General features: G+C 61.8%; 1 protein-coding gene across 4 annotated transcripts; it reads right to left on the reverse strand.

The window, feature by feature from the left end:
• Window positions 1–4,769: 4,769 nt before the first annotated feature.
• JUP (junction plakoglobin) lies at window positions 4,770–22,226 on the reverse strand. Of its 4 annotated transcripts, none has more exons than XM_088179812.1 (15): window positions 22,129–22,226; window positions 12,548–12,780; window positions 11,349–11,599; window positions 10,884–11,122; window positions 10,305–10,506; window positions 9,751–9,895; window positions 9,291–9,394; window positions 7,974–8,312; window positions 7,441–7,596; window positions 7,179–7,298; window positions 6,868–7,018; window positions 6,623–6,744; window positions 6,325–6,364; window positions 5,845–6,012; window positions 4,770–5,612 (listed from the first exon to the last, which is right to left on the reverse strand). In XM_088179812.1, exons 2-14 carry the CDS (start codon window positions 12,771–12,773, stop codon window positions 5,867–5,869), a joined length of 2,241 nt encoding a protein of 746 aa, XP_088035938.1. In that variant the 5' UTR covers window positions 12,774–12,780; window positions 22,129–22,226; the 3' UTR covers window positions 4,770–5,612; window positions 5,845–5,866. The 4 variants fall into 4 exon arrangements, with proteins under 4 accessions (XP_088035938.1, XP_014740954.2, XP_088035939.1 ...); XM_014885468.2 differs by having other exon boundaries at window positions 11,349–11,602; XM_088179813.1 differs by having other exon boundaries at window positions 11,349–11,602; window positions 22,090–22,140.
• Between the last annotated feature and the right edge of the window lie 1,196 nt (window positions 22,227–23,422).

Consider the following 23,422-nt stretch of genomic DNA (forward strand, 5'->3'; position numbering starts at 1 on the left):
GACGGCAGCTTAAAGGTTTGAGTGAAGGAATGACGCCATCAGCCCCCTCTGCACCAGCACATGCCAGTGGCACTGGAGGCCTGGGAATCTGTGACCTGCAGGAGAACCACTGGCCCCATGGCACAGGGCTGGGGTGCTGGGATCCTGTGGTGCTTTATGCTCCCTATGCCATGGCACAGAGACAGGGTTTGAGATTCAATCCCTTGTACTATCACTGCAGGGAGCAGCGCTGATGGTGGAGGGTGCACCCTACCACCTGCTGAACACAGAGGGGAGCAGCCAGAAGGGGAAGGCTGCAAGCACAGGCATGGTGAGGATTTACCCCCAGACCAGCCTGGCGTGAGCAGGAGGATGGAGGCCTCAGCCCCATCTGTCTCCCACCGCCCCACATCCATCCCCCAGCCCCTTGCTCTAATCCTGTCCCCGCCACGCACAGGCCAGAGGCAGAAACAAAGCGGAGATAATCCGTCTGTGCCCCCCGCTGAACCCCGACCTCATGCCAGGAGCAGACGTCACAGTGCCATGGGCATTGCCCCTGCCTGGCCATGGGGGCTGCAGGGATCTTCCCCTGGGATCCACACAGCCCTGGGGGCTTCGCTGGCAGCAGGGGCCCTGAGCCTTGCTCCAGGCTGTCACATTTGGGGAAGCAGCAACCGCGGGATTCACTGTAACACCTTCTGCCAACCCCACCAGTGTCCCACTCCCGTGAGCCACGGCACAGCATAGGGGAGCAGGGACATGCAGGGGTCCCGGGAAATGATGGGGGCTCTCTCCCAGCATCCAGCCTGGCTCAGCAGCAGCTGCTCCCAGAATTAGCCCGGGATGTTCTGGGTGAGGAAATCCAGCCCGTCAATCCCATTAGCAGCGATTAGCTCCCAGGCTGTCGTGGTCGTCGCGACCCCGCGCAGACACTGGGCCTGTGCCCACCACCCTCACCAACTCACGGAAATACTGCAGGGTCTCCTCTATCTGCTGGGGGGTCAGGGGGGCTACGGGCTGTGGGGGGCCGGTGGGGGCTCGCAGCCAGTCGCCGTGGTCGTAGCTGAACACGGTGTCAGCCCGCAGCGTGTAGCGGGGCAGCTGCTCGCCCAGCAGGCTGATGATCTCCACCTCGGGGACATTCTCGCTGCACAGCTCTGGGGACAGAGGGACACGGTGTCAGCACAGGGTGGAGGGTATATGGGGGGAGTGGGCTGCACAGGGGGCTGTGGCAGGTGAGTACCTCCTGCACCCCTCAGCCCACTCTGTCCCCCAGAGGTTTGGGGCTGGTGTCACCAGCTGGGTCTGTCCCCAGAGCCACTAGTGTAGGGATTGGGAGTGCCACCTGCAGGGTGACACTCAGGGACCCTTCCCCATCTCTGTCCTGCTCCCCCTTCATCGCCCCGCTCTCTGCAGGCAGGGTCCTGCTGCCATCTCCTGGCCACGCTCTGCCCGGCCGAGCGGCACTGGGGACAGAGGGCGTGGGATGCCGGGACAATGGTTCATCTCCGGACACAGAATGGGGACAGGAAGAAGGAACATCCCAAAGTAGACCCAGCCCCTCACCCCCCTCACCCCAGTTCTCCCAGGGGATCCACTGGCACCCTCAGCTCTACCCACCTGTGATGGTCGCGGCATCGCGGTGTGTGGCCCTGTCTGACCGGTGGGACTCTGGGTTGGTGTCAGGACAGGCAGTGACAAGTGAGTCTGGGCTAGGCTGGCAGACGGGTGGGCTCTGGCGGGGGAGGGTCTCTCGTGGGACAGGGGTGTCCAGTTTGGCTGGCGTTACGTGGGGGCCTGGCTGCCATGGGAAGAGGAACTGTGAACTGTCTGCCTTGGCTCCCTGGAGCGGCGCTGGCGGGCGGCAGAGTCACTTCTCCGGCCCCTGCCTGGGGGAAAGGAGCTGTTCAGCTGATGCTTTAGGGACCACGGACACATCCTGAACCCCCATATCCCTCAGCATCCTGCTGTAGGACAAACACCTTCCTCGAGACAACATCTGCCAGTCCGGGGGCTGGACGGCATAGCCAGGGCTCAGGTGTCCCTGCTCCCTGCCGATGGCACAGGAGAGCTGTGGGAGCAGACTCCAGCTCAGCTCCACTCCCGAATATGGGGCACAGGCAGACGCAAGGGGTCAGCGTACCTGCTCTGCGGTGGCTGCTGTGACGCGGGGGGCTCAGCACCAAAGCAGCGCCAGGGCCGGACAGGACAGGACCGGACCGGACAGGATCCTACCCCCACGGGGTTCCTGCTGGGTCGCTGCCTGTCGAGCGAACAGGGAAGGAGCTGTAGAGCTGCCTGGCAGTGGGCAGACACGGCAGCGGTGCCAGGGAGAGCCCCGGGAAGCTCCACCTTGAAGAGCAAAGTCCATTTGTGAACCTCCACCCTGTCGGCGTCAGGATGCAGAGCAGGGACCTGCCGTGCCGTGCAGGGCAGGGCTGGGCAGCATCTGCGGCTGCCCCATCCCAACCATAAACACATCACGAGACGGGCCATAAATCCAGCATATCTCAGCTCTCTGGCCATCTCCGATGGCTCTGGCTCGGGCTGCAGCCACCGCTGGCACTGCTGCCCCTCTGCCCTGCAGGGCAGGAGCCGCTGCATCTCCACCTCTGCTCCCACCTCCACCGCTGTGGGGCTGTGGCACAAGCAGCCCCTCTTTCCCGGGTGCAGGTTCATGCCAGGGCACTGCTACCCTCTCTCCTGGCACGTGCTCAGGGTCACTGCCACATGCACAGCACCCAGACCAGGCCACCCTGCTCCTCCCGGCATACAGGGACGGCACGAGGCACCATGCAGACCCCAAAGCACACCCACAGCCTTCCCCAGCCCTGTGCCCCAAGGCACCGGGACCGCCAGACCTCGGGGCACAATCCTGCACCGTGCCGCCCAAGAAACAGCTCCCCAGGCCCTCAGACCCTTTGCTCCCCAGAGAAGGACAGGGACCCACCGTGCCGAGGTGCCGCGCTGCCGCTGGCTCCGGGAGGGAGCCCGACCCGTGAGTCAGCTCAGCCGGGGCTGCCAGAGCCCTGCGTCTGCTTTTGGCCCAGCTCCTGCACGTACATTCACTCTCCCGGGGGGAACCTTGTTCAGACACGTGCCGAGCAGCTCCCATCGCCCGCTGCTCCCATTGACCCCGGACCCCACTGCCCCCCTCCAGCAGCTCTCGGCTGCCGATGACCCTGGGACCTGCCCCACGGAGCTGGGCGAGAGAAGGACGGGCGAGAGCAGGACGGTGGTCCCGGGCACCGATGGGACACGGGCCAGGAGAAGCAAGGTCCCGGCTCAGGCAGCCCCAGGTACCTGTGCAGACTCGCGCTGGCTGCTCCCTGCCCTGCCCGATGCCGTCCTGCACCTCCTGCCCGGGCAGCTCCCGAGGAGCGGCCGAGTGCCGTGAGAAGGGGAAAGATGAGGCAAATTCTCCCGGCGCTGCGGCAGCCGCCGGCTGTGACAACCCCAGGGGAACGGAGGGGACTGGCTGGGCACGGCCCGGGGCTCGCCCTCGGGAGCTGCCCGGGGATTTGGGGTGCCCGAAAGCAGCCTGGGGGACGCGGGACACCGTGAGAGCCGGAGGCAGAGCGCAGCCGGTGACAGCGGGCCCGGAACTGGGGTGGGACACCGCGGGAGCCGAGGGCTCGGTGCTCCCGGTAGCGCAGGAGATGCCGGGTTCGGGTGCAGCGGGCGGTCCTGGGCGGGACATCGGCACATCGGATCCGCTGGGCGCTGCTCCCGGCGCGGCGGTGGCTGCGGAGCCCTTGCACGTCCCTCCCGGCCCTCGCCGACAGAGAAAGCCGCTGCCCGGCAGGCGCAGAGCGCAGGCGGGCTGGCCGGGACCCGAGGTCCATCCCACTGCTCCCGGAGCCCACCCGGGGATGCCTCTCCCTGGGGACCCCGCAAGCACCTCCGGTTGCTCTCGTCCAGGTGTCCTCTGGCTCAACTTCCCCCACAGAATCCCGGATATGCCCCCTGGCAGTTCTGCCGCAGTGGAACTGGGGTTCTCGGGATGTGCATTCCTGCTCCAACATGTGCAGGGGGTACATCCCTGCCCCTGGCTCCAGGATGGCTGCAGGACCCGACCCCTCGTAGGACAGATGTTCTGAGATACCTCTGGACCCGCTGGGACTTTGGGGACAGCCAGATTTGACAGCAGGAACATCGCTACAACCCGCAGCAGGCCTGGCTGGGAGCCACAAGGTGGGGTCCAGGCTCGGCACAGCCAAACCCCATCCCAGGCACACAGGGCTGGAGCCAAGGCCTGCTACTGATTGTCTCCTTCTCTGGCAGCAGCTGCAGCAGGCCGAGGGCTGTCTAGCCCCCCGCCTCAATCCATGAGCTAGCCCAGCCCCATTGCCCTCGGGAAGTGCATGGGGTTCTGTTGGGACTGCCCGGAAAGCAGCTGCTGTTTTGCTCGTCGCAGGTCCTGGCACGGGCCGTGGCAGGAAGCAGATCCATTTCCCTGAGCACTGGGGTTGGCTGCAGCCACGGCGCTGAGCTCAGGCAGGATGTTCCCCCCAGTCCCACTTCCCAGACCAGCTCCTGCTGCTTTGTCCCCGTTTGCTCCTGTCCCGAGCATGGCACATAAACCTTGGTATCCAGCCATGCTCTGTGGCAGCCTGGGCCCACGTCCAGGCAAAGCAGGTGCCAAGTATGGGAATGAGTCCCCCAGGATCGCTCTGCCCCATGGAGGGACTTGCCATGGGCTCACAGAGGGCAATGGCTGTGCCTTCCCCTGGCTGCCCTGAGGGACCATCCCCAGCCGACAGAAGAACAGGCTCAGGGCAGCACGGGGCTGCAGGGGTTATTTTATTCTTTGCTTTGGTCTATACAAAAACAACTTACAGAAATAATAAAATCTTCCATTCCTGACCCACACTCCAGTAACTGTCCATCCCTTTCCAGTCGGAGTGTTAAACCACCATCAGATCTAAAGCTTCTTTTAAAAAATGCGTTAGATAAGGGAGGAGGGGACGGAAACACACCACTCACCGAAGAGAAGGGAAACGGGTTAAAATGTGCAACAAAGATCAGTACAAGGACACAGTTCCTAATGCTGGAGTCACTCCTCTATGGGGACCGGCAGGACAGGGACACGAAGTCAGCTCCCAGCGGCTGATGGGAAAGAATTAAACCTCAGACACCCCAAAGGTCCTGGGACACGGACCCTTTGCTTTCAGCAAACTCTGGATTGGCCTGATTCAGTTGGAATTCGCAGGAAGCAAAGGTTTTTTCCATGTCAGATTCCTCTCCTAGAACACTAACACAGAACAAATCGTGGGGAAGTTAGAAAGCACAAACTTAAAGACGGCAAAAGCCGTTGGCACCATATTAAAAATAAAAAAGAAATATATATTCATAGAAAAGACTATTTTGCCAATGATAGATCACTAACGGTGCAAGGTTTGTGTTTTAAAGCTTCAGAAACAGTATCTTGGATGCTGGATGTGGCAGTAGGTGCTCGAAGCAGTCCCAGGAGGAAGGACCTTCTCCACAGACCCACAGCGAAGAAAACAAATCGAAAAATAAAACCTCTCGTGGGAATGGAAAAGTTTTGTCTTCTCAGGCACTTCTGTCTCCCAAGTCCTTCTCATGAATGCTCAGCTCTGGGGCCACCCTCTTCTGCATGGAGAGAACACCTGCAGTGGCAGAGAACTCCCATCATCCACTGAGGGGGGATTTGGGAGGAGACCAGAGCGGGACCCCCTGGGCCCACAGGTGATGGGGACATTGATCCATGGCAGCACCAAGGACCCCTTGGTGGCACCAGGGACGCCCCAGCATGCCAGGTGCCATCAGCCAGCCCCACCTCCCCTGGCCACCCGTGCTGCCACAGGGCTGAGCCCCCTCCCCAGGTGTGCTGGCAGGTACCTGGTGTGGGGCTGCAGGCGGGTTAGGCGAGCATGTGGTCAGCAAAGGGCGCTCGGACGCCGTCGCTGTAGGCATCCATGGGGTAGTCCCCGTCCATGTCCATGTGCATGTCCATGGGGTCCAGGGGGATGTCACCCGAGTACATGGGGCGGTAACCAGGGTCCAGCTCTGCAGGGAAGGGATGGGGCAACCATCAGCCAATGACTTCTCCAGATCTCAGCCACCTCCTTGTCCCCCCACCCAGGGCAGCATGTGACACGTGGTGCTGTAAAAGGGCCCCACCATCCCCAAGCCCAAGGGCACCAGGTGTGTGTGCTCCCTGGGAGCTGAGCATCCCACTGTGCACCCCCAATCCCCAGCAGACTGGGCTGGCACTTCTCAGCCACCTGAAATAGGTTTTAAAGGTTGGTGACATGAGGCAACTGCCCCCCAGAACCCAGCCCATGGGGACCCTGCAAAGAGGGCTGGTACCATACTCACCATCTGAGTAGGGCTCGTTGATGGGGATCATGCTCTGAGCCTAGGGAAGAAGGTGGCACAAGTGAAGGGATTCATGTTCACAACGCTCAGGGGCCATGTGGTGGCAAACCCTGTCCCAGATGGTGCCGTGACCCAGGAGCTGAGGCCACAGCCCACCTGCCTCCCACCTCCCACTGTCTGACTGTCACTTCTGTCTGAGCTCTGGTTGGAGATGCTGGTAACAGCTTTTGGAAGCAGGATGGGGCTATGCCCTGACGCCCTGGCTTCCCCAGGGATAAGATGTGTTTGGGATGCTCACCGCTTCCCAGGCTGCTGGGTCATGCTTGAACAGGGAGTTGGTGAGCTCCACGGAGACACGTTTCCTGTAGTCAGGATTCTTGTCCTCTGAGATGCGGAAGAGCACAGCGGCCGCATAGGTGGCTGTAGGGATGGCCAGACAGCCTCAGCTCCTGCTGCCATGCAGCACCACAGCCCCAGAAGCCCCACTGGGACAGTGCCAGGAGAGTCCCCAGCACAGCCCCCACCCAGCATGGCAGCACTCACCTGTCCCCTCATTCCGGGAGTGCAGCAGCTCCATCAGGGGAGCCGAGGCCCCCTCGGCATCGATGGCATCTGCTGCCTCCTTGTCCTGGGCCAGCTCACACAGCACGCCAGCTGCCACACGCTGGATGTTCTCCACCGGCGAGTACAGGAGCTGTCAGGAGAGATCAGCGCCCGTGTGAAGCAGCCAGCACGGAGCCCCTGTACTCTGGGCATGTCGTGATGCATGGGGCCACCAGCCCAGGGCTGCAGCTCCCCGTGCAGGCTGGGCAGGAGGTGGCCCAGTGCAGCCCCTGTGTCCCCACAGCCCTGACCTGCACGAAGAGAGGGATGGTGTTGAGGCGGAAGATCTCCATGCGGTTCATGGGGTCCCGGGCCAGGATGTGCAGTGCCCCTGTGCAACCCTCCACAATCTCCTCCATCTTCACTCCATCCTGCCAGGGAACAAGAGCTCAGCCAGGGCCCTCACACACCAGGGCACGGCCACCTGCAGTGTGGGCACAGGGTACCCCCAGGGACAGGCTGGGTTTTGGGGTGCCAGGCTGTGCTGGGAGCAGGGCAGGAGTGAGGACTCACCGTGTAGGGCTGCTGTGTGCCAGCAGCTGCGTGTCGCTGGGCGTCCTGGTGAGCCTTGACCAGCAGCTGCACCAGGCGGGGGATGACAGCAGCCTCCTGCAGCGGGGCATGGTTGGCAGGACACAGGGCCAGGTTGCGGATCAGGCCTATGGTAGCCTGGAGGAGAGGAGGAGGAAGGAGTGATTTGTCTCAACTGTGGATGAGAACAGCATGTGTTCCCCACTGGCTGCACCCCTCCCCATCCCCTCTGTGGTGCAGGCTGGCTCAGCTTTTTCCCCTGCCCTGGATCCATCCTCTCCCTAAGCTGAGCTTCAATTCCAGTGAGCAGCAGGCAAAAGCCGCTTCCTTTATCGGCTGTCAAGGATATGACCCAGCAGGAGCAGGGCAGTGGCAGCAGCAGCCACCATCACTCTGTGCACAGCACAAGCTGCCGACCCCTCAGCAGCTCATCCCACCACAGAACAGCAGGTGGGGGATTGCTCCAGCCCAAGCACCAGCCTCCTCCTGCTCCCAACACTCCTCTAGCCCCTTACCTTAACCAGTGGCCACTGGTTGGGCTGGTTGAGGAGCTTGACAATGGCGGGGATGCCGTAGTTGAGCCGCACCGAGTTCTGTGCCATCTCAGCCTCGGGGTGCCGGCTGGTGAGGTGCCGCAGGGCGCAGACAGCTGGCTCGGTGATGTCCTCCTTGTCCCCCGCCCGCAGGATGGTGTGGATCAGGGCCTCCACCCCGTTTGACTGCGTCACCAGTGTCTTGTTCTTGCTGTTGTTGCAGGTCAGGTTGGAGAGGGTGCCAGTGGCACAGGTCAGCACGTTCACATCATCAGAGCTCAGCTGGTTCACCAGGATCTTGAGGACGCCATCCAGGCCCTCCTGCAGGAGTGGGGATGGGAGGTGGGAGCAGCTCACACAGCCAGACCCAAGTTCCAGCCCCACATCCGGCCCCACATGCCCCCAACAGGCAGTGATGGGAGGGCCACACTGCTCCTGACTGCCACAGAGCTCCTTACCCATCCTCCCGTGGCTCCTTTTCCATCCCCCACAGCTGGAGCTGCTTCTTCACAGCAAGCCCCAGCCACTCTTAACATGTGCAGTTTCACTCAGAGTTTAATGTCTCCTGCTGGAATCACACTTCCCATGCCCCTGCCAGCACTCCTCACACGGTGATGGAGTGACCCCAGTCCTGGCCGTGCTGGCCAGCAGCCAGCAGCAGGACAGGAAGGAGTTAAAGGCCCGTGACCACGTCCTCCTTCAACCCTTCAGTCATCAGAGCCAGGGGTGGTTCCATGACTGCCAAAATAGTTTCCAGGCTGCATCAGAGCTAATCTGCATGGAGCGGCCTCAGCAGATGGGAAAACTCATCAGGAGGCAGCAAAGGGCTGGGAGAGCAGACCCACAGCAGGGCTGGGGTCACCTCTGCACCGGCTGTGGGGCACAACAGCCTTGGCAGCAGCTCTGCCAGCACCTGGAGCTGCCAGCAGCCAGGCAGGCAGCCAGCCCAGGAAAGGCTGATGGGGCTCCTGAGCCACAGCAAACTCCGGTGGCACCCGCTGCGTGACCGCAGTGGCCTCGGCCCCACACTGGGGACACGCAGGAGTGCTGGCAGCCAGCTGGCATGGGCAGGGCCACAGGCAGCGAGCAGCGCCCTGGGATGCAGGACAAGCCCTGCTGCAGGGTAACTTGGGCACAGCAGGGCATCCCCTCACTCCGCCAGGCACACACACTGCTGCAGCTCATGGAACAGAGAACATGAGGCTTTGAACTCAGCCTGGCATGAGCCACCCAGCACCTGGCATGGACACAGCTCCCAAATGTGGCACTGAAGCACAACCAGGGGTCTCGCAGACTGACCTGTTTGGTTGCCACGTCAGAAAGGTTCCGCAGGGTCCACAGGCAGTTCTGGACCAGCCTGGGGCTGGAGCTAGTCAGGTGCTTGCCCAATGCCTGCATGCCACCTGCAGGGAAGGGGACAGTCTCGTGAGCACCCCTGGCTATCCCAGCATGAGGAGGAGCGAGTGGCAGCAGGGCTGCATGGGCTCGGCATCGTCCAATGCTCCTGCACACAGAGCAGCCTCATGGCTCAGCAGAGGCCAAATGTGGTGTGTAAAGAGCTCTTGGACAGCCAGGATGGATCCTGCCCACACACAGTGTCAGGAACATGCCCAAGTAGCCTTCAGAGCAGAACCCAGGCCAGCACAGGTGGCTTCACTTGGCTGTGTAGACCTTTGCCCATCCCAGACATGTCCTCAGCCACATCACCCTGACACCACCATTCATCCTCCTTCAGTGGCTGTGCCCCAGCCTCTCTTACCAGCCTCAACGATGGCAGGTTTGTTGCTGGGACACACCGACAGCACTTTGAGCACACGGCTCGTGGTCCAGAGCAGCTTCTCATAGTTGTAGCTGCGCATGATCTGCACCAGGGCCTGGGGTCCTCCGTTGGCCAAAATAATCAGCTGCAAGACAGAATCCCAGAATGGTGTGGGTTGGAAGGGACTTTAAAGATTATCCAGTTCCACCCATCATCACAGGCAGCAGCACATTCCACTAGACAAAGTGGCTCCAAGCCCTGTCCAACCTGATCTTGAGCACTTCCAGGGATGGGGCATCAAGAATGGAGGGTTGGGGTGTGGCAGTCCTGGACTGCTGGGAACCCCTCTCCATATTCCCCAGCTCATGCCAGGACACAAGCCAGGCAGGAGCTCCAACCCCGCAGGAATGCTCTGGTCACATCACTAGGGACGCATGAGATGGTGGGGTCTCCACCACTCCACTGCCTCCTACACATCTGTGAGGTGCAAAGTTGGGCAACCACTCCCCTCCTGCCTTCCCCATGACTCTGTCAGTCTGGGATCCCCATCCCACCTTGCTCTCCTGGTTCCCATAGGCCAGAAGCTGGAGGCAGTCAGTGGTGATGGCCAGGAACTTGGGGTTGTTCTTGTTCAGCAGAGGAACCATCTTCTGCAGCCCATCAGCCAAACGCACAGCCATTTTGGCCCCCTCCTGGTACAGCAGCAGATTGTGCAGGGTGGTGATGGCGTAGAAGAGAACTGACTCGACAGGTGAGCTGTGGGCAGGCAGCACATACCACATCAGTGCAGGAACTACACCACACTCACCAGGCTGCAGTAGAGCCCCCGGGGCAGCCCCGAGCTCTGCATCCACCAGCACCCTTCAGCATGGCCCCGGGGAAGGGACACCTCAAAGCCTGAGTCCCATCTCTGTGGCCAGGGCAGTGTGGGTGAGGTAGCCACTTCTCTCCTCCTGCCCCCATGCAGGCTCCATACACAGCAAACCCCAGGGGTTTTCACAGCTTCACAGTCTCCCACTCCCTTGTTCTGGTGAGCACTGAGGGCAGCATGAGCCCTCCCTTCCTCTGCCCCCAGCCCAGGAGCAGCTGCCAGGCGCCGCCATCCCCCTGGAGTCCCCACCACCACGGTGTACCTCAGCATCCTAACGAGGGCCGGGATGCCACCAGACTTGAAGATGGAGAGCAGGCCCTCGCGGTGGTGCGAGAGGTTGTGCAGGATGCTGGTGGTGCAGCGGGCAGTGTCCAGGTCGCTGGTGCTCTGCATGGTGCGGACCACGGCCGCCACGATCTGCGGCGACTGCATCAGCGCGCGGCGCGACGCCTCCTTCTTGGAGAGCTGGTTGACGATCATGGCTGCCTTGTTGACAACCACCTGCAGGGAGAGGAGCCAGCGTGTGGGAAGGGGTCCTGCAGCACAGGCAGGATGTGAGGAGACGTGGCTGGGCAGAGGTGGGCTCAGTCCTGCTGCAGGTAGAGGCAACAAGGAGTTTAGCCAAGAGGAAGGAGACAGACGTGGCCACTGAGCCTCACAGGGATGGGAGCCCATCTGTGCAGCAGCTGAAAGCCCAGAGACACATAGAGCAAACATTGCTCCTTACCGGGTCCTCATCGTTGAGCAGCTTGGTGAGCTCGGGGATGGCACGTGTGGCCAGCTCAGCGTCATCCTGGTAGTTGATAAGGTGCACGATGGCTGACTTCAGCATCTGGGAGGGCTCTGCCAGGCGCTGCACGTTGGTCTGCTGCCCCTCCAGCTGGGTGGTGATGAGAAGCGAGCGGTCCTCCACCGTCTCAGGGTACATGGCAGCCCGGACACGCTGGGCACGGGTCATGGCCAGCTGAGCCTCCATGTCTGCTGCAGGGGTGGACAGGGAGGCAGTGTAAGGCTCTCTCCAAGGAGCGCTCCCAGCCCTGCTTCCCAATCCCAACGAGATGAGCAAGAGCTTAGTGCAGTGACACCGGCCACGTCAGCAGTCCCAGCACACTCTGCACAGAGCTGGAGCTTCAAAGCGTAAACAGATCCGGCAGCACAGAGATAAGACAACACTCAATTAGGCAGCATGATGGGGCAGTTGTCATACAAGGCCCATTAATTAAAAAATTAAGGATATCTGCAACTTGGGACTAGCTGGCACTGGAAAAAAGGAGAACACTGAGGCCTTCCCCATCGAGGATGCTGAGGTGTGATACTGCAGTAGCCACCCATGGTCCCCACCTCTGCAGCACAGGGTCCTGTGGGGGGCTCTGATCCCCACAGGAGCTGGCAAATAAACCTTCCAGGACCTACTGCTGATAGGGAACTGCAGAGACAAGCAGAGCAAACCAGCCCCCTTTGAGGGGATAAAGCTGGGGGAAGCATTTCCTTCACTCCAGGCTGCAGCTCCGTGTTGTCCTCGCCTCAGCAGGAGAAGCCGTGGCAGTGGTGCAGTGTTATGGCACATATTGGCAGCTCTGTCAGCCACACTGGGACAGGTTTCCCAGCTGGCAGACAGGCAGTAGAGCAGGTGGCAGATCCGTGGGCTGGGATCAGCTGTTCCCATCTCAAGCCAACCCGCTGGCACGCTCGGATGTGTGCGCAGCTCAGCACAAGAGCGGGCTGACCATACACCACCCCCGCACAAGAGCCTCTTGGTGCTGGGAAGGAGCACAGGAGGGAGCATATTTTAAGCAGCAACAACTCCCGGGATGTGGAAGCCAGCATGGAGGAGTACCCAGAAACAGCATGGCTGCGGGGGAGGAAGAGGAAGGCAGGAGCTGAGCAGCTGAGCCTGCGGATGTGCCAGGCCCCACAGCCCCTTACCTTGTGCTTGGCTCTGGCCCTGGTTCCCTCCCTGGCAGTAACTAGTGGTGGTTGTCTTCTTGATGGTGTACTGCTTCCCATACACCTCGTCATCATCCCCGAGGCACTTGCTGCTGACAGAGGGCACCTGCGTGTTGACGCCGGAGTGGATTCCGGAGTCATAGGTGTAGGTCTGCTGCCACTCCGTCACCTTGATCGGCTGCTCCATCATGTTCATCACCTCCATGGTTGCTCTGCGGGGTGGAGAGAGGAGAGGTTACACCTCCAGGAGAGCCCAGGTTGCTGCAGGACCCTCCTGGCCCTCTCCTGCCCCTGAATGGCACGGCAGCCCCCCGTGCAGCAGCCGGCCCCTGCGCAGCCCACGAGCAGATGGAGCCGATCCCTATCTGCCCTCCTCCCCCACTGGAGATGAAAGGCGGCACCGGGATGACGAACCCAAAGCTCAGCACTTTGTTGCTCGTGTTCAGACATGAACCGCGGCTGCGTCTCACAGTGCTGTGCCTCACAACACCGTGTCTCACCACTGCCACGGCCAAGGTGTGGGCAGGCTCCGCCCGGCGCACTGGGACACCACAAGCTCCAAGGTCCCCCAGCTGCCCATGAGCTTTTTAAAGACCCCTCCCCTGAGACAGGACCTGCAAAGAGCTGGGGACGTGCCAGGAGCTCCATATGGCTGGAGCGCCAAGCATAAATTGCACCTTTTTAGAAGCTTCCTGGGACACTCCTAAAGCACCTAAAAATAAGCAGGCAAAGCCTGGCTCAGCTCTCCCACGGGTGCTCAGCACCACAGGCGCCCACGGTGTGGTCCGGGGCTGGGCACTCCCCACTCAGTGCCGGGACAGGGCAGCCCGGCACATCCCAACACTCAGGACAAACCAGCCAAGGCTGCTGGGAGCAGGGCTGGGATTTCCTTGTCTTTAATTTGGGGATACAGAGGGAGGGAGGAGGATGGCTCATGGATTAATGCCTGATCTCACTCAGGGCTGTGAGTCACCAGCCCTGCATCCAGGCCCCCGGCAGGGCCAGGAGGGATGGAGGCAGGCGGGGAGGGAGGGTTGGAGGCAGGCAGGGAGAGAGGGAGGGAGGGATACAAACAGCACCCGCCCAGCCCTCCGCTGACCCATCACCCAGGATTCCGATCCCTTCCCGGCACAGGAGTGGAATGAGTCAGAGTTTCAGAGGCGATAAGCAGCGAAGGGAGCAGCTGCCGCCCGGCATACCTGGGCGCAGCAGCACCCACTTCCAAACACATAATTACCACCTGCACCGGCCCCGATTCCTGCGCCGGGCTGCACCGGGGCGCCTCTGGCTCCGCTCCAGCCGCCAGCACAGCGCGGGGACCCGCAGGGACCAGCCGGGCTGGGGCGGCAGCTTCGGGCCCCAGCACCCTCGTGGGGCAGCGAGGACACGGAGCTGAGCCCCCCGCCAGGCCGGCGGCTGAGTCAGGGCGTCGGGTGGTGGCCGAGGACGCGGCTCCGTGGGACGTCCCAGCGGGGCACGGCGCGCACGGGCTTGGCGCGGCTCGTCCCAGCGCTGCCGGCTGTTCCCAAGGAGCGGCCGAGCCCTCGCCAGCTGTACGGGCCGCCGCTCGCAGGGAGGAATCCCAAGCCCTCATTCACGGGAGCAGCGGCCAGATGGGAAACAGGAGCTCGCCACGCTTGTCCCCCCGGCTGGGAGCATCCTGCAACCCCCGGCGCCCAGGCCCAGCGCCAGTCGCCTTCCCGGAGCCGCGGCAGGGCGCTGCTCCTGCCAGTCCAATATTTTTTGAGCTGTCAAGCAGCACTGGCAGACTTAGAGCAGCTATAATGGGCTGTGCATAATGCACAGTGGTCAAGCAATGGAAGGACCCGCTAATGGAGGGCGGTGGAGGCAGAGCCTTCCCACGCGGTAGGAGCTGGGATGTGCGATCAAGTGGGGCAGGACAGTGAGTGACACACGGTGCCAGGGGCGACAGCAGAGACAGCTCTGCTCCCCGCCCCGCGTCGCAGCAGGGATGGGCCGTGAGAGCCCCGGTGCGGAGCTGGGAGTGCCGCGGTGCTGCACACCCCCACTTGTGCGCTGCTGCTGCATTGGTATTTGGGAGCACAAATCCTTCAGCTGGCTCATCCCGGCCATGGTGGTAGAGTCTCCAAATTGTGTCGGGAAACTCAAGAGAAGCAATAGACATGCCTTACGAAGTGTGGAAGTGGTAGGCAGGAGAGCATTCTGTGGCACTGGCAGGGCATATTATGGTGCAGGACCTGGGTGAGCCAGCACCCAGCCCACCTGCAGAGCTCCAACACCCCAGGCAAACACTGGGAAGCTGCTCTGGACAAGGTGGGCAGGGCGAGAGCAGAGATGAGGGCAGAAAAGATCACACAACCAGGGCCAGGGCAGGGACCCCAGCAGCAGCAAGACAGATCAGGCAGGGGCTGAGCTGCTGCACCACTGTTGAGCAGTGACATCCGCTTCACAATTTACAGGCATCAGACAGGCACTTAATTTTCCAAACCTCCAGGAGCTGGGCTCAGACACCGTACAGAGCCCTGCATTATGCATGAGCCACCCCTTCCGTCTGCACCCAGGAACATCAAAAGCCAGCACAGCTCCTTAAGCTCAGACACCAGCTCTGGTGATCGGGCCAGGAGCTCCACAGAGGAGACACAGGCACCTGTCCTTCCCCTGAGCATCCCCCCAACAGCATTTGTTCATCGCCACAGGGGCCAGCGAGGCCAACAGCACCCGAGGTGACAGGGCCAGCGGAGCAAATGTCAGACGCTCCTACGATGAGCAGTGACATTTTCCGAACCCTGTGTCAAGCGTGCCCTGCTCATCACTCAGTGAGGGGCAGACACTGGCAAAAGCTTCTCCCCCATCCTCCACAGCCTGGCTCTGTCCTCAGGTGTCCTCTCTCCTCAGCAGGATGAGCAGGAGAGGGGCACCAGTGTGCTGGTTACACCTGGGTTCACCTTGTCAGGAGCCATTTCCTGGCAATGTTTCTAGGGAAGTGCTGTAGGGGGGAAGGATCCTCATGCAGGAGGGAGAAGCAGGGTGTTATTATGGGCACATGTGAAAATACCCACACTGAAGGGTCATCCATGAGCAGAGGTCATGTCTGGGGGAGCTCCAGCTCTCCCACATCAGGTTTGTGGGCAGGATGGATGCTGCAGAGCCCAGCCTTTACCTCCCCCCCACACCAGGCTGGCAGTGCAGGAAGGGAACAGTGAGGGCAGAACGATCCCACCAGGCCTCACCTGAGCCTCATTCCACACAAGCCTAGACCCCAGGGAAACAGGACTTGCTCCTGGGAACAGTGAGAAATCCCCCAGGAAACAGTAAGGTACATGTGGGGGACTGCAGGTTTGGGGAGAACCTCCAGCCTGCTCCTGCACCCCAATGGGAAGGGACCAAAACACCTGAGGGGCTTCAGCCATGGGGTACAGGACAGGCAGGGTCTTCAGCCACTAAGCAGGGCACTGCCAGGAAAAGGTTAATCCCTCTCCTACCACTTCCCTCAGCCAGGAAGGCAGAGGAAGCTCCCGCGGGCTGTCGGGCACTGGCCAGCAGCTCATCCGCCCCCGGAGCCATTTGATCAGCATCCAAGCAGCACTGGCCCCCCGGGACACCGTCTGCGGAGGAAGTCTCTGGCAAACATGCAGCCTCAGGCCCCGTCTCACCAGCTGCTGTGAAGCCTTCAGCCTCACCAGGCAGGACACAGCCGGCAGACAGGGCTGAGCTGCCCAGAACAGCAGCAGGAAAGCAGTGAGTGCTGCTTCATGCAGAAATATCTACTGCTCGGGGGTTCTTGGGGAGCAGAAGCCATGATCCCCAGTGTGGGGTCACCCCAACCAGAGCAGGTGGAGGTCACAGGGCACCTTCACAAGCCCCAGGCAGGGGCTGCAGTTGACCAGGCACTGGGTCTCAGTGGGTGTGAGGGGCAGCCTGAGCTCATCACATGCAGGTCCAGCCTGCCCTCACCCCAGCATGGAGCAGTGTAGGTGCCAGCAGGGGGCTGCCCAAGGCCCCCAGACCCCCACCCTCACTCACATCCTCCAGGAGCAAAGGGCAACAGTGCTGGGGGGGTCCCTCATGCAGCCACAGCATGTGAGGGGTTGAGCTCAGGGGTGGGAGCGTGCGAGTGGCTGCAATTACAGTCGCCGAGGCTTTTAAGGAAAGGGAAGAGGCAGTTAAGGCAATTCAATAAATGCAGTACGAGAAAAGACTCTATTTTAGAAGCACTTACGCTACACACAAGCCATCTCCGGTCCCCCCCTTCCTGGAGCAGCCAGGGATTAGCAACTGCCCGCTCAGACAGCCCTGGCCCCAGCAGGCACAGCACAGATTCTTCCCACAGACAAGGGCACCCAGAGACCCTTGGAGAGCTGCACCTCGAAGTCCCCCAACACCTACACCCCCTTCCCAAAGGTGCTCTAAAGTGACACCAAGGGCTGACGAGCTGGGGCAGCCGCTAACGAAGGCCCCGCAGATGCTGTACAAAAGCTTCAGTGGTTTTGAAGAGGATCCTCAGGAACACGCAGCGGGAGCAGGCAGAGAAAGGAGCTTGTCAAGACCTCACCAGCATCAATGGGAAGTGTTCGAGTCAGATCCCAGCACCAGGAGTCTTTTCAATGGGGCTTTACAGGGAAGATGAGTGGAAGAATTCAAAGGGGAACGAGAGCAGCTTGAAGTTTAATGAGGAGGATACAGCGGCAGGGGATCAGCCTCTCGTTAGAGCAGGCAAAACCAGTGGCCTGGCCTTGCACACAAAGGAGCCCATGGTCTTTGTGTATGGACGTACCCAGGTCCAGAATGGCTCCCGGCTCTCCCACCTCTGACAACTTCAGGGCACTCAGGAAAGGCAACGGGGTGCAGGAGCTTCAGATCTGGGCTCTTTCACTGGAGGGGGCTCTAAACCTTTTTTATATTTCAGCTAGAATGATGTTGTTAGATTTTAGCTGCTGAATGCCTCATGCAAAGCTCCAGCTCCTCTTGCTGGGAATGCTGCATCCCCCTGTGCATCAGACGAGGCTCTGACAGCAGAGCAGCCCCAGAACTCTGCCACGACCTGCTGCACTCAGCTGATGCTCTCCATCAACCCAGACCATGTCCCCGAACGCCTCGCCTGCACCTGAATTAACAGCTCCTGACAGCTCCAGCACATGCCAGGCCCAGGCTGTGATGTTTTGGCACTTCACATCACAAACCGACACAGTATTATCCATCAAGTGCTCTCCCGCTGCAAGCACATGCACAGCACTGAGCATGACACCCACTCCTGCTCCTGTGCAAGGGCAGGGCCCACAGCAGGACCCTCAGCCCAGGGAATGCTCTCCCAGGGACATTCACCTGCCAAAAACCCCCTGTGGGGTCTCTGGCAGTGCATACCCCTCCCCACATCCCTGGTTGCTGGCACAGACACCTCCACCTGCAGCAGCACCAGGATCAGGAGGACCCACATGGGCTCATCTCCTCCTCATAGTTTGCTGATCTCATTAGAATCATGTCTGGGAAAGACGAGAATTTGCCACTTGTCCATGGAAAGGAGAACTGGCATGGTGATATTAATCACAATTACTCCATCTGGATTAAAAAAAAAAAAATCAAAAATCATTATTTTGTTTCAATGAGCACAAAGAACAAGCTGTTCTCTAAGAACACTGTAATTGCAGGCTCTGGACCTTGCTGGCTGTTCGCAGCCCCAGCCATGGTGTCCAGGACACAAGGTTTGCCACCTAGCCCTGCCAGAGGAGCTGGGGCAGTGAGGACAGCACAGAGGTGCTGAGCCCCGGCTTAATTTCTCCATCCAGTTGCATTACAGCTGCAAAGTTCAGACGCTTCACAACAAATTATCACCAACAGCCGTCAGCACCCGGCCTGTCGGAGCAAGTTAATGATTTGTCACCAGGGCTCTGCCCGCGCGTCACCGCGATTACGGCAGGCTCTGCCAGCAGCCAAAGGTCTCTCCCCCCACACAGAGGAACGCGCTTTCCGTTCAGCCCTGGTACCCCCAGAAGCCACACGGGACCCCAGCGCAACCACCCCACGGGGTCTGTGCCCCCTGCCAGCACCAGGGCACCCCCCTGGAGGGTACAGCCACCGGCACCCTCTCCCACGGGAGGAACCTCCCAGGTATGATCACCCAAGCGTGGGATATTGGGAAAACACCGAGCATTCCGCCTCCACCCCGCCAGAAGCTCCGGGTCTGGGAAGGAGGCCGAGGAGTCGCTGGGAACAGACAGCGCAGATGTCGCGGGCTGCCCGACAAGCCCCGGCAGCCGCGGCACGAGCCTCCTGCCCTGTTTCCAAAGCGGTTCCGGAGCCGAGAGTCCAAGGCGTGCCAGGATGCCTCCAGGCCCGTCAGCAGCCGCAGCAGAACCCACTGGGGATGGTGTATTTAGAAGGGTATTTCAAACCTCTGCGTAAATAGAAACATCTTCACCTCCCCCCACCCCGCGCAGTCATCGACAAGCCGGGTGTGGCTGCAAAGCCAGCCCTGTTTAAGCACAGACACGGTGTTGAGGTCAAGTTTTAAGCCTTTTTAGAGGGGCAGTACCTGCACCACCCCACCCCCTTGTCCACCACTTTGTCAAGGATGTCCATGAGCGAAGAGGGGTAAAACCAACCCTCGCAGAGCAGAGAACGCGATTCAAGGCACCAATGCAGCCCTGATGTCCTCCTGAGCTGCCATCCCCAGCCGTTGCCATTCACACAGACCCACCTCGGACACTCCACGGGCTGAGACTGACCACTACCTCCAGCCCTGGGTGATGCTGGGTGCCCACACACCCTGTCTAGGTGGGGGAGTACCAGCTGAACTCCGAAGTAGGCTCGTACTGCTCTAATAGACACTACGTTTCTTTTTAACTTCTTTTAATTAGAAGCCAGTCTAATTTAAACCTTCAAAACCATCACAAGCGTCGGTACAGATGCTGCAATTAAAGTTCTGCAAGTTCTCTGTGCAGAGGCTTTGCTCCCCCAGCCTGCGGAGCGGGGCCAAGGGCAGCTTCGCTCCCAGGCTCTGCCATCTGCGAGCGGCAGCGCGCCCGGCAAAAGCGCCGTCTTAAATCCCGGAGATCTGGAAGTGTGATAAAAAGCCAAATCCCATCAAGCGCTCCCACACCAAACCACAGTCTTGAAGAGAAACCGTCCTCCCAGGAACGGGCTGAGCTGCAGGAGCCGTGCAGCTGTACCGCAATGCTTGCCCGACTGCGAGGGCTGAGCAAGGGTTTCAGGTGGGGGAAACAAAGGGGTGAGTTAATGGGATTAGGGCAGCGCCGAATGATACACTGAAATGCGGCACCAGGACCAGAGGGGACATTCCCCAAGGCCCTCGGCTGCAGCCCGGCCACGATTCACCGCGGAGGCTCCGGGCACGGTGCACAAACTACTCGCACACCCAGCCCCAGGAGACCCCTCCCTGTAGCCCGGCTCGTCCCCCAAGCCCCCCCCGGGATGAACGCGCTTCCTGGAGCCGGCAAGGACACGGCACATCGCCCAGACAATAGACTGTAACGCCATTGTCTGAGGGAGGGCCCCGCACGGCCGCCCCACCTTCCCCCAGCGCCCTGAGCCCTGGGGACCCACGTCTGTCCCTGCTCCAGCACAGCAGCCACAGTGCAAGGAGGGAGCACCATCCTCAGCCACGCTGCCAGGAGCTCTGTGCGTCCCCGTCCTGATGGCCAACTTGTTTAAGCCAAATTAGCAGTAAAATGGTTTTTTCATGATACTTCATGGAAATCCTCCAAAACAATGAGCGATCACAGGCTTCAGATGTGCAAGCACAGTTCCAGTGGGTACCCTACACCCTTCCAGCCAGCTCCGACACCGACAAGGACACAGAAATGGACCCCTATAATTTTCTCATCCCTGCTTCCGGCTGGGCCGGACACTCCGGGAGCGGAGCCTGGAGCAGCCCCCGCGGACACGGCACCTGGCCTGGATGCGGCTGAGAGCCCGGAGCAAACGCCCCCGGCACCGCTCCAGCCCCATCCCCGCGGCAGCTGGCAGGGAGACGCCGCGCCCCCGGCTCCCCACCAGCCGATGGCAGACGGACACCAGAACCTCGAGCTGCCCGGGGCTGGCACTAGCGCCAAAACCAGCACGACGGGGGCTGGAGCAGGAGGTGAAGCGACTGAGGGGGCTGTGTCAAGGGGCGCCCCAGCCCCCACCACCCTTCTGGTATGGGGAAGCTGACAAGGGAACATCAAACCAGACATGGGACCCACTCAGCCACCCCAACAGCGTTACGGGGAAGACGGGGGTGCAAGAACTCCCAGCCTGGCCGGAGAGGGTGCAGGCTGGTGCCCTCACACCCGTGCCGGCACAACGGTGGCACAGGTCACCCTGTCCCGTACCCAGCCGTGCCCTCCTGAGCGTTCATGTTCCTCTCCCAGCACACATCTCCCCGCGTTGCTCGTATGACAGCCCACGTTTGCCTTCTCCGGGCAACTCCCAGCAACATTTCAGCATTATCCTTTCATCTGCGCTGCAAACCTGATTAATTAAGCTAATCACTCAACTAACGCAATTAGAGCGCTCTCTCCTCTCCAAACATCAGACAAACAGCCAAGTTTCGCTCCCCCCGTCGTTTCCCGGTGCGGATGTCCGCTGTCAGGGGCTCAGATGTCCGCACTGTGCCCAGCGCCCCTAACCCGTGGGGCGCTGTCTGGGTGATGTCAGGTCACCTGCATCCCCCTCGGCCCTCTCAGCCCCCAGACCTCATATGCCCGGCGGTGGGCGAAGGGTAGCCCTGGCCCCGCGGGTAGGGACGGTGATGTTGAGGTGATCCGAGGTGGCCTCGAGAGCAGCACGCGGTGTCCCCAGGTGTGACTCTGGGCACGGAGCAGCCGAGTTTGCGTAAGAGCCCCACAGCACCGGGCGAGAGCCGTGCCAGGGCCTCGCCCGCCCAGCAGCAGCTCCGGGCGGGGCTGGGGACAGAGCCGCCGCCTCGCACAGGAGCGCGGAGCCGCGACTCCCAAACTGGCTCCCGCGGTACTTGGAAGGGGCCGGGGCAGCCCTGCTGCCCATAGGGGGAAGCCCCAGGGACCCGCCCAACTGGTTCCGCGTAGGAACCGTAGGACCCGTAGCTCACGGGCAGCACACGGGGAGCTCTGCCCCAGACGGCGGCAGCGGGGACGAGCCGGGACGTCCGGTGCTGCCCGGCCCGGACACCCAGGTCCTCCCCGCCCCGAGCACGGCTGCTCCCCAGCCCCGCACGGTGGAGTCCGCACGACCCCGGTGCAGCCCAGCCCGGAACGACCGACGGCCACGGCCCTGGCCCCGTTCCGGCCGCCCCAACTCTGCTGACTGGACCGCTCCCCGCCGCGATCTCCGCCAGCCCGGTCCTCTGGACTGGTCCCCGCTCACCAGAGCGATCCCTGCCCGGTTCCTCCGGCCTCCTGCCGCTCACCGTCGCTCCCCCATGCCCGATACTCGCTGACTCGGCTCCACTCACCGTCGCTCCCGTACCCGGTGCCCCGCCCCGCTCACCGTCGCTCCCCATGCCCAGTGCGCCAGTCCCGCTCACCGCCGCCCCCCGTGCCAGGTGCCTCGGCCCCACTCACCGACCGTCCCTCCCCGCCCGGTGCCCCGACCCCGCTCACCGTCGCTCTCCACCGCCCGCCCGCTCCTGCCCGAACAAAAGGCGAGCAGCGCCCCGCGCGCGGCCCCGCCCGCCCCAGGCCCCGCCTCCGCGCCGCTCCATCGCTATTGGATGTTCCGCACGTCCATCAACCCCTGGGCCCGCCGGGCCCCGCCCCCTCCGGCCGTGTTTATCCGCTCCCCATTGGTGGGGGCGCGACCGCCCCGCCCCTCGCCCGCAGGTGATTGGACAGCGGGGCGGGGCGCGCTGGGCGAGGCAGCGGCGGAGCAAGGGCGCGACCACGAGGGGACACCTGGATGACGTCAATGGGCGCGGCCAGGTGGGGCCGGGACCCGCCCCTGGGCAGGGCCGGGGGCGCGGGGACCCCCGAGCTGTGCGGGGACCCCCCGAGGCAGGAGCGCGGGGGCGGCAGGAAGCGGCGTTCGGGAAGGACTCGGGGCTGCTGGCGCTGCATCAACCCGGTCCCCGCCGGACCGGTCCAGCCGGGTGCTGCCGCCGCGTCCCGGGCGAAGCCGCCGTCACCCAGTGCCCGAGTCATCCATTGGATACAGCCCAGCCCACCTCAGGACCCCCAGGTGTGGGGAGCAGGAGGATTCTGCCCCGGTGAGAATGAGGAGGGAGCATCCTGCACCCCCGCTGCCTGTACGGTTCCCTGGCATGTCTGGCTGGGAGCGCTGCCAGGCGGGGATTCTCAGCTATGAAGGGAGGTGAGAGACAGAGTTTCACCGCCCCTGCAAGGAAAAGGGAATTCATGGCTGTGCGCTGAGCGGGAGATCCGGAGCACAGCGAGAGAGCTCTCGGCACAAGGAAATGGGCACACGGCTCAGCACGGCACGACATGGCAGGGCAGGGCACAGCTGAGGTGTCGGCCAGAAATCTCATTGACGCTCCCTTCTTGGCCAAGGTCGAGGGTGTCAGGGAAGCGCAGCGATGCATTCTCCATGTAACCCATCGCTTCCTGCAGCCTTGCCCCTGCATCCCCCTGCATCTCACCTACATGTCCCCAGTCAGTCACTGTGTCATCTCTGCTCCCCTGGCACTTCCCCACAGCTCGACTCTTCCCGTCCTGGGGGACAGGATGGTGGCCATGCTCACGGTCACAGCCACTGCTGGGGTCACACCACCGCTCCCAGAGCTGCTGCTCCTGCCTGGCACTCCCAGGCGTGATGGATGCAGCCAGCACCTGCACATCCAATGGCTGCAGGTGGGAGCAGGGAAGGGACCCTGGGCACCCCTGCAAGGGGCTTTGCCTGGGGTCAGTAGATCAGTGGAAGCAAGGAGCTGTCTTCTCCACG

Source organism: Sturnus vulgaris, chromosome 27 (genome assembly GCF_052056855.1).
Source record: "Sturnus vulgaris isolate bStuVul1 chromosome 27, bStuVul1.hap1, whole genome shotgun sequence".
Taxonomy (NCBI): Eukaryota; Metazoa; Chordata; class Aves; order Passeriformes; family Sturnidae; genus Sturnus; species Sturnus vulgaris.